This window comes from Phacochoerus africanus, chromosome 4 (genome assembly GCF_016906955.1).
Source record: "Phacochoerus africanus isolate WHEZ1 chromosome 4, ROS_Pafr_v1, whole genome shotgun sequence".
NCBI classification, from domain to species: Eukaryota; Metazoa; Chordata; class Mammalia; order Artiodactyla; family Suidae; genus Phacochoerus; species Phacochoerus africanus.
The window spans coordinates 88,974,018-88,984,973 of NC_062547.1; the positions used below are offsets into that span (position 1 = coordinate 88,974,018).

The window sequence follows — 10,956 nt, forward strand, 5'->3', positions numbered from 1 at the left end:
AGAGCAGTTGGCCAGTTTATAAAAAAAGATAAACAAACATTAGTCTGCTTTTCCATCTCTCCTAGTTATCTTTGCATAAATAAGATTTGAGGGGTTGTATATATGCATTTTTCCTACTTTTGTTTTGACTAGCCAGTTTTCATGAGGGGGAAAATGCTGTCTAATCACTATATACTGTAACTTTACTTCAAACCCGCTAATTGTTTCACAATTTATTCTGTGATAAAAACCCACCCTAAGTTTTTCCATAACAGCTGCTTTCCTTAAACATCAGCTCAACTTTAAGCTACCAAGGCAAACTACAGAAGAGAAGCCAAAAGTCAAACCCGGTTCCCTTTAAAATTCAAACAGATGTTTTATGCAATCAAACCAACCTACTATTTAAATTTCCTACACACACGCTACAGGGACTCCCAGATTATGTTCTAAAATCTTTTAAAAATCATTATTACACAAGCTAGAAAATAGGGAGTTATCTCTGCTGGAAATGTTGTGGGGTTTTTTCTTTTTTTTGTCTTTTTGCCTTTTTCTAGGGCCGCACTCATAGCATATGGAGGTTCCCAGGATAGGGGTCTAATCGGAGCTGTAGCCGCCAGCCTATGCCAGAGCCACAGCAACACCAGATCCGAGCCACATCTGTGACCTACGCCACAGCTCACGGCAACACCAGATCCTTAACCCACTGAGCGAGGCCAGGGACCGAACCCACAACCTCATAGTTCCTGGTCGGATTCATTAACCACTGAGCCACGACAGGAACTCCTGGAAATGTTTTAAAATACATTTCAACAAGGGGTGCAAAGGTTCACCTTGGGACCACTTGGAAAACCTGATGTTAGGGACAATAAAGGTGGTTTAGATGAGTAAGTAAATTGATCAATACTGCTCACAGCAGTCAGTCTTAATCCTACATTCAACTAACCAGAGCAAACAGAAATAGCAATTCACTAACAATGCGGCTTGACTTGGGACACTGAAAGAACACACAATTAGAAAGCAGCTTTAGGGAGTTTCCATCTTGGTGCAATGGTTAACAAATCTGATTAGGAACCATGAGGTTGCGGGTTCGATCCCTGGCCTCGCTCAGTGGGTTAAGGATCCCGTGTTGCTGTGAGCTGTGGTGTAGGTCTCAGACATAGCTTGGATCTGACATTGCTGTGGCTGTGGCATAGGCCAGGACTACAGCTCTGATTCGACCCCTAGCCTGGGAACTTCCATATGCTGCTGGTGCGGCCCTAAAAAAGGACAAAAGACAAAAATAAATAAATAAACAAAAAGAAAGACAGCAGCTTAGGCAAAGGATAACACGGAATCGGTCTAAATGGCCTGCTCTGCAGACATCCCATGTTCTATGAGACATCCTTTTTAATGTCAGGTCATCATAGATGAACTGGCCTTGTACTGCTCTGAAATAAAAAGAGACGATGCCCTCGTTACTGCTCTATCCTTGCTAGGCCCTTAGCTAAATGGCAATTTACATTAAGACACTTGGGAAACTGAAATATCTCACAGTTGACTCACTCCCAAATATTCAATATCTCTGGGACACCCACAAGAGATATTCACAGAGAGGCACAGAAAGGGGGTTTTACCTTTTCTCTCATTAGCACAGAGATGAGTCAGAGGCTGCCTTCTGCTCCCTACAGATCAGCCTCCCTCAGCCCTCCCAGCAGAGCAATCCCACTCAGACCAAAGCTACTTGTCAACTCGTCCAGGTCAGCTATAAAGTTGCCCAAGAAAACAAATCTGAAGGAGCAACCTTCTCATGCAGACACCCCAACTACAACAGCTTCACTCTCTTTACTGTCCAAGGTCCGTTTCCAACAACCTGAACTTGGCTGACGACATAGAGAGCTGTGTTAGCCAACAGCTCAACATCAGCCAAATCGCTATCTTTGTCAGCCAAAACAATGTGGCCATTTTACAGTATTTTGCCCGCATGTTATAAAATGAACAGAAAAATAAAATTGCCAATACTAGTGCTAGGAAGCCCAGGTCTTGGAGTCCTCTTGTGGCTCAGGGGGTTAAGGACCTGGCATTTTCACTGCAGTGACTCGGGTTTGATCCCCAGCCTGGGAACTTCTACATGCTGTGAGAATCAACACACGTCTTTTCTATCAAAGGAAGCCTTGGTTACTCCATTTGTTCCTGTGTTGTCTGAGGCATGGCCAAAAAAAGCAGCAGCAGCACAGAACCTAGTGCAACTGAAACAGAGAGAAGCACCCTTCTGTAGCAGGAAACGGTGACTCAAACACCAATCACCATATAGGCAGACGGTATCCGCATAAGTGACTATAAAGAAAAAGACCAAAGTCAAAGATGATGTTGAAAATGGTTGAACTATACTGTCAATGGCATAAAGGGGGTGTAGCTGGGATTTTCTCATTATTTTTAGTCTTTTGGGAATTCACACACACACACACACACCTATTAACACATAAGCCTATGAACTGACTTACACAGATTTGCATTTACTTAACACCTCTGGAAAACTGACAAGTTTGCCGGTAGAGAACTACACTATTTTCTCTTATTTTCTCTTATGACACTTAATTTTCTGAGTATAAGCCCAGAAAACATGGCTGCAAATAAGTGGCTGGTGCACTTGAAAAACTCCCTTGGCCACTCCACAACTCAGTACGAGTAGATCAAACAAAGCACCTACAACATAATCCCAACTCTGCAAAGTAAAATGATATACATTAAATATGAGTGACTGCTGTAAAACAGCAAAACATGGTTCTCCCTTGGTGATGATATGTGCTTCACAAACACTCCAAACTGATCAAAAAAGCAGCAGTCACGGAAAGAATGAACTTTTGTGCCTGGATCTCTTCCAAGGGTAGAAGCAACACATGATATGGTAAGGACCTAACATTTCCCATCACTATAAACAAAGAGCTACAGGGACAAGAGTTTTGTAACCAAAAGCACTCAACAGGGGATGCAGATAGGTCATAGCACGCACTCAGTCTAGGCGGAGAGAAGAAACTCTAGCACGCCATATCCAGGAAACAATTCTAGTGCATCAGACGACCACAAACTAGGTAGTGTGGACAGGTTTGGGGTGTGGTTCTGAAGAGAACTCTCAGGTAATGGGAAGGTCATTTCTGAAGGAAACACTTCTGAAGTTTGGCCTTGAAAGCAGAGATTTGGGTTGTACGGAGAAGAAGGAGAGACATCTCTGGGAAATCAGTGCCTTTATGTGTGGGGTGTAACTTACCTTTTAAATAAGTCTTCAAGGACTGTTTGTGTGTGTGCCTGTCTGTCTGATTTAAGCTACAATCTAGAGGTGATCGGATGCCCTGATAAGGAAGACTCATTCCAGCTAACACTGAGAGCCACCCTCTAAAAGCCTCCTTCAGCCTCCTCGATGACCCCAGGTTTTGTTAATCAGAATAATGATGAGAAATGGTGAAAACTGCAAGAACTCTACCCAAACCACTGCATGAGGATCTGATCAAACTTTAACATAGCTTCTAGAAGCCTAAGGCTGCATCCCTGGGGTGACTCTACTGCCTTCTGCCTTTAGAGTTCTTGTCTGGAAAAGCTCAGGGCTATAAAAAGAGACTTTCTGTTCTAGCCAGCAACTAAGATAGGTGCTGACATCCTTTATTTTTTTAATTTTTTTTTTAGGGACCACACCCGCGGCATATAGAAGTTCCCAGGCTAGGAGTCGAATAGGAGCTGTAGCCTACACCACAGCCACAGCAACCAGGATCTGGGATCCGACCTGTGTCTGTGACCTACACTGAAGCTCACGACAATGCCAGATCCTTAACCTACTTAGTGGGGCCAGGGATCGAACCTATGAGGTCATGGACACAAGTGGGGTTTGTTACCACTGAGCCACCTTGGGAACTCCCTGACTTCCCTTTTTTTTTTGTCTTTTTGCCTTTTCTGGGACCGCTCCCTCGGCATATGGAGGTTCCCAGGCTAGGGGTCTAATTGGAGCTGTAGCCACCGGTCTACACCAGAGCCACATCTTAGACCTACCCCACAGCTCACAGCAATGCTGGATCCTTAATCCACTGAGCGAGGTCCAGGGATAGAACCCGCAACCTCATGGTTTCTAGTCGAATTTGTTAACCACTGCGCCACGGTGGGAATTCCCAACAACACTTTATAAGGTCTCATTTCCCTAACTCAGACCCCCGCACCCTCTTCCCTCCTCCTTCATCCTTCCAGTCACCTGTGCAAGTTAGGATGGCAATCAGCTCTTTCCTACCGTCATTGAGGTGTTCCTGAATAAAACCTGTTTTCATTGCTTTAACTAATGTCCAGCTATATTTATCTTTTTTTCCTTTTTACGGCCTCACCTGCGGCATATGGAAGTTCCCAGGCTAGGGGTGAAATCAGAGCTTTGCCCAGGCCCACGCCACAGCAGCGCTAGATCAGAGCCACATCTGTGACTCACGCTGCAGCTTGCAGCTGCAGCTCATGACAACGCAGGATCCTTAACCCAATAACTGAGGCCAGGGATTGAACCCACATCCTCACAGGCACTTATGTTGGGTTCTTAACCCCCTGAGCCACAATGGGAACTCTGATTTATCTTTGACAATGGACAGTCCCTGGTAGCTGGAAATACCTTGGCGTGGGTATCCCTGCACTTTCATGAACTGGCTACAAGGACTGAGTGAGTCTTCTGCCTGGGAATGGCACCCTGGGCTTGACCCATCCATGAGGTCCTGCTGCTTTAGCAGTCTTGGTCAAGTTTTGCCTTCTAGAAGGTTGTCACATTTGCCCAGGGGAGCAGGGACACTGCTTGTCAGTGCACCAAGAAGGGCAAATATGTGTAACTTCGTGAAGCTGCAGATCTGGCTACATGACTGTTCGTACCTGCCTCCTTGCTGATAAATGCACAAGTGGCCAAATCTGGTCTGAGACTTGTCCTTATAACCTGAAGCAGGTTGTAAGAAAGAAGCTAAACCTTGCCCATTTGTAACTCCTGGCAACCCCCAATATCTACTGAGACAGCCTCAGAGCTGTGTATTTAAAACTGCCTTAAAGCATTATAAGCAACAACCACAAGCAACAGTTCCTTATGATTTAATCATCCTATAATAAGAATAATAAAGAATTGGAGTTCCCGTTGTGGCGCAGCAGAAACAAATCCGACTAGAAGCCATTAGTTTCAGATTCGATCCCTGGCCTCTCTCAGTGGGTTAAGGATCTGGCGTTGCTGTGAGCTGTGGTGTAGGCCACAGACTCGCCTCGGATCCTGCATTGCTGTGGCTGTGGTGGAGGCCGGCAGCTGTAGCTCCGATTAGATCCCTAGCCTAGGAACCTCCATATGCCTCGGGTGCAGCCCTCAAAAAGACAAAAAAAAAAAAAGAACAATAAGGAATAGCAATCTCCAGGTTAAGAGCTCCAACTCAAGTCAGGTGGGCCAGGGCTGAAGGCCTGGCTCCCCCACTACCCAACATCAATCAAGTTAATTCATTTCTCTGCACTTCAGTTGCCTCACCTGGAGGAGGCCAACTAGAACATTACCCACCCCATAGGGTTATTGTGAAGAAAGAATGTTATAATGCAGGTAAAAACAGCACACTTGGAGGCATGAACCGAACTCCAGCTATTGTTATTACTATCGTTAATGCTTATACTTGCCTTCAGTAAATGCTGCCAAGCCTTATTCTCAAACTGCCTTGAAAAGGGTGTTGAGATTTTCCAATTACACATCTCATTTCACCTCGGACAGGGTGTCCTGTCACTTTCTGTAATGATCTTTCCCCACACTTCCAGCCCCAACAGGCCCTTAAATCTCAGGAGAGCAAAGACAGACTTCGTTCATCACCCAGTGCCCAGGGGTCTACCACGGTGCTGGGTACCTAGAAAGTGTTGAGTGACCACTCTCCTGTGACCTCTCCTTCCATAAGCATCCAGTAGCCAAGAGCCTAAGGAAAACCAAAGTGTGTATCAGAGTCATTGCAAAAATAAAATGACCTAGGGTTTCCCACTGTGGCTCAGCAAAAGCGAATCCGACTAGGAACCATGAAGTTGCAGGTTCTATCACTGGCCTTCCTCAGTGGGTTAAAGATCTGGCATTACCTTGAGCTGTACTGTAAGTCACAGATGCTGCTTGGTTCCTGTGTTGTTGTGAATGTGATGCAGGCTGGTAGCTACAGCTCCCATTCGACCCCTAGCCTGGGAACCTCCCTGTGCTATGGGCGCAGTCCTAAAAAGCCAAAAAAAAAAAGAAAGACCTAGAGATGGTCCAGGTGCAAGTAGGTAATAGCCGCTCGAAGTTCCTTACTCTGCCAAACCCTGTCCTAGAGACTTAATCACAAGCAATCCTCACAATACCTCCAGGAAGTATTCAACATTCAACAGCTGAGGAAAACTGAGGTAAGTAACATGGGCCCAGTCACACCAGTCCTCGGTGTCCAGATTTCCCAAATCAAACCCAGCCCTGGTCCAAAGCCTGGGCTTTTTTGTGGGTTACGAATTTTTCCTGATAGGGATCCAAGCTGCATCTGCGACCTACACCACAACTCACGGCAATGCCGGATCCCCGACTCACAAATCGAGGCCAGGGGGAGTTCCCGTCGTGGCGCAGTGGTTAACGAATCCAATTAGGAACCATGAGGTTGCAGTTCGGTCCCTGGCCTTGCTCAGTGGGTTAAGGATCTGGCATTGCTGTGAGCGGTGGTGTAGGTTGCAGACGCGGCTCGGATCCCGCGCTGCTGTGGCTCTGGCGTAGGCCGGTGGCTACAGCTCTGATTAGACCCCTAGCCTGGGAACCTCCATATGCCGCGGGTGCGGCCCAAGAAATAGCGGAAAAAAAAAAAAAAAATCGAGGCCAGGGATCAAACTGGAGTCCTAAGGGATCCTAGTCAGGTTCGTTATCGCTGAGCCACGATGAGAACTCCTCTCCATTTAATTTATAACAGGAATCCCAAACGTAACAAAGCCAAAAGAAAACTGGGTTTTCCTTGCCAACTGTTCTCACTTCAAGCCTTCTACCTCACCTCAGTAGACAGCACGATCATCTATCCAGTTTGTGTCATAAACACAATCTCACATTTCCACACCCCACTTCTCAGCAATGCAAAAGCCCAACTCTACCTCTAAAATACCCCCAGGAGGGAGTTCCTGTTGTGGCTCAGCGGCTAACGAATCCGACTAGGAACCACGAGGTCGCAGGTTCGATCCCTGGCCTTGCTTGTGGGTTAATGATCCGGCATTGCCATGAGCTGTGGTGTAAGTCGCAGACACGGCTCAGATCCCGCGTTGCTGTGGCTTTGGTCTAGGCCTAGGCTGGCGGCTACAGCTCTGATTAGACCCTTAGCCTGGGAACCTCCATGGGCCACAAGTGCGTCAGGAGCGGCCCTAGAAAAGACCCCCCCCCCCCCCCCCCGCAAAAAAAAAAAAAATACGCCTAGAAGTCAATGACATCCCACTGTGAGCACTACTACGCCCTAAATTAAGGTACCACACTCTGTCCTCCTTGTCTGCAGCAATAGCACATTGCCAGGATTCAAGCTCCACTGGGCAAGATTTTGGTTCATTGCTGAAGCCCTGAACACCGCTGGCACACAGGAGGAGGCAGTAAAAAATATTCACTAAATGAACAGCTCTGACTGCTCTCCCTTACCTCCATGCTAGTCTCTGACACAGTCAAGTCTTCACCGCACCCAAAGTGATCTCCTTTTTTTTTTTGTCTTTTTGCCTTTTCTAGGGCTGCTCCCAGGACATATGGAGGTTCCCAGGCTAGGGGTCTAATAGGAGCTGTAGCCACTGGCCTACACGACAGCCACACAGGATCTGAGCCGCGTCTGCAACCTACACCACAGCTCACGGCAACGCCGGGATTCTTAACCCACTGAGCAAGGCCAGGGATCGAACCCACAACCTCATGGTTCCTAGTCGGATTCGTTAACCACTGCACCATGACGGGAACTCCGTGATCTTCTCAGTGTAAATCAAGCCACCGTTCTCACCTGCTCAAAATCTTCCAACACCTCTCCCTGTAACAGGAATAAAATCCTAACTGCAATGGTGGCTGCCAGCCTCTGGTCACATCTGGTCATGTCTGCTTCTCTACCTCATCTACCTAAAGCCGCTCTGCCACCAGGACCTGTTATAGTACTCACTGTTGCATTGCTTACATGCTTATGAAATGCCGCCCCATCCCAACCCCCTAGCTGGACCGGCCACTGAGACAGAGATGACGTTTGTCTGGCTCACTGCCCTATCTCCAGCATCTCCACACAGTGATACTGTCACATAATCAGAAATTATATTTGGTCTTCATTCCTGAGTATGCGAGGCCCAGGAGACTTGTGGTTGGCAGCAGAAATGCGAGTGGGAGGGAGTCTTGGGGATTAAGCCCTCAACCTGTGGGACACTAATTCCAGGTAGGGTTAGAATTAAACTGAATTGTTGTACATCCAGTTAGTATCCAGAGAGTTGGGAAGTTGGTTGGTGGTAGTGGGGGGAACCCATACAATGATGGCAGAAGTGATGGAAGTAAAATCAATTCACAGGTACTCAAAGAAAAAAATTTTCTTTAAAGATTCATAGATAGCTTCTAAAGATACTGTGGTTTCTTTAAATGTGAACTTCTTAACAGTCCCATCCACTCGAAATCAGAATGTCATTAACTCCCTCCCTGCAATGAGACCCACCACAGTGAAGCCTCAAGCAGTCCCAAGAAAGCAGAAGTTAACTTTCCAGTGATGAACCGCCAGGATTTGGTTCTTTCCAAAGTCCTGAGAGGGGGATTTTAGAAAGTCATTAAATTCTGCCAAAATACCAACCATACCAATAATTCTTTTACAAGCCCACTTGAATACTGGCAATGATGTTTAGACTCTTTATTAGCTGTTGGGAGCCACAGAAAGCTTCAAGGGGCTTTCAAGGGACTGGAGAACAGGTGCCCAAAATATCTGTAATGTAATTACTATATTAACAAAGTGTCACATTAAATTGGAACTATCTCAAAACAACAATGAAGGATTTGCCAAAGCTTTCTTGAGATTCGGATCATTCGGAAAACAACTTTTTCTGGTGCACCTCCCTCTCCAAAGCCCTGAGAAGGTGTTTAGCGTCCTTTAGGGTGTCTGAGTCTCCCCGACTCAGGCAGGGCAAGTCATTCCATCTCAGGTAAAAAACCTCAATTTCCTCATCTCTGAAAAGGCCAGCTTGAATGCATGCCAAGTACAGTATGAGACCTCAAAAACCAAGCGATAACTTCACATGGCTACGCAAGAGAGGGCGGACTATCTGCCAGTATAATCAGTCGATTACAAAAACCCACAGCTTAACCCCTGCCATCACTTACGGTCACCTACACTGTGGCCTTTGATTTGTCGCCAGGCTAAATGGATTAGGATGCAAGAACAGCCCTTGTACTTGAATGGCCTCCCGGAGTTAGACTCATCTGAGAAAATGCACCATTAAAACTCAGTACAAAAATGGTGATAATCAACACGTCTAGGCAAGAGGGAGCGCGACATTCCAAAGGCTTTACCTACTTTTTTTTTTTTTTTTTCCGAACTCTGCAGGAAGGAGTGAAATCAGCGTTAAGGCGTTAAAATGTACTACCTCTGCCCCAGGCACTGCTAACCGGTAGAAGACGCCTATCCCAAGTGGACATACATGTTTAAGATATCATGAGTTTAACAGGCGAGAGTTACAAAACAGGTTCGGGCAAGTTCATGTGAAAGGAGGGATGGGAAGGCTCAAGCTCTTCCAAGGTAGCCGCGTTCGCGCCCAGCCAAGGTGGGTCGGGAAACTCAGGACACAGGGCTGAGTCTCCCCTGCGCCCAGCCCTGAGCACTGTGGTTTGGAAAGCAGGCTTCAAGACGTTCTCGAACGAACAGAGCCAATGCCTCGTCAGATGTCCACAGCGACCTGCCTGGGCCATACAACCCAAGTTTCGTTCAGGTCATGTAAAAGGAGAGGTTGCCCAAACGCACGTCTTATTCTGGGTTCATGGGCTTGGCAGAGCCAGGTGGGCTACAGAGCTCAGCACCACACACTCCTGCCCTGGGGAGGAGGCGACGTGCCCCAGATTCTGTCGGGATACTCCGCCCAAGCCTTGACCGCCCCGCCCTAAACGAAGTTTCACAGCCGAACGGGAAGACCTTGGGATCGCCTCTAGGGCTTCCCCGTGTCCCTCCCGCCTGTCTGCCCACAGCACAGGGTTTCCCCGACCGCTGAGCGCCGCGCTCCAGCCCGAGGCAATAACCCAGGCGGCACGGGTCACTGGTCCCAGTTTCGCCCGCGGAGCTGGGGCGCGCAGCCAGGGAAGCCGGCGCTGCCTCTGCTCCTGGCGGGGTCGCCCGATACGTCTCCCCCAGCTCACCTGCCCCGCACAGCACTGCGCTGACATTGCGACGGCCGACCACCACCGGCGTGCTCTCCTGCTCTCAGCTTCCCTCTGGCCCTCTAGGTTCCCTCCTGGCTCTAGAGCCCCTCTCCAAGAAGGCTCACGCTTCCACGCCTCGCAGCTCCAGCTGAGCGCCAAGCACGGCGGCCTGGGTAAAAACAACCGCCTCCAAACCCCGCCCCGCCACCGCTGGCCCCGCCCCCCCCCGGTCCCTAGAGGCCGGCCGCCGAGTCTGAGCCTGAACCCGCCCCTTTCCTGGCGCACCGCCTCGGAGCAGGCCTGCCCCTCGCAGGCACTTCCGCTGGCGTCAGGCGGTTGGTGGCAGTGATCGCTTTCCGGTGCCGCGCTGGACTCCCGGGTCTGCCCGCCGTCGAGCCGGCCTCCCTATCGGTTCCCGACTCAATAAAGCTTGGAGCCCTGAGTGAGCGATTTCGAGTGTTCTGCGCTGATCTGGCGCATTGGGAATGGCCGAGAGCTGGTCTGTACTCTGCCTTGTTGCCGAACTGGGATATCCATGAGATCCCTGTTCCAAAATTCTCTTTATCTTCCTCATCTGCCAAGATTGCTGAGCGCCCATTCTGCGTTTCCTAGGACATTGGTCTAATTTCCAGTCTCTC

General features: G+C 48.3%; 1 protein-coding gene across 1 annotated transcript in view; it reads right to left on the reverse strand.

The window, feature by feature from the left end:
- SERINC5 (serine incorporator 5) overlaps positions 1-10,513 on the reverse strand; it is a 117,692-nt gene extending 107,179 nt beyond the window's left edge. Inside the window, exon 1 of the mRNA XM_047778190.1 lies at positions 10,316-10,513. Coding sequence (XP_047634146.1) covers positions 10,316-10,342 — 27 coding nt within the window. The 5' untranslated portion in view covers positions 10,343-10,513. The remainder of the gene's footprint in view (positions 1-10,315) is intronic.
- Between the last annotated feature and the right edge of the window lie 443 nt (positions 10,514-10,956).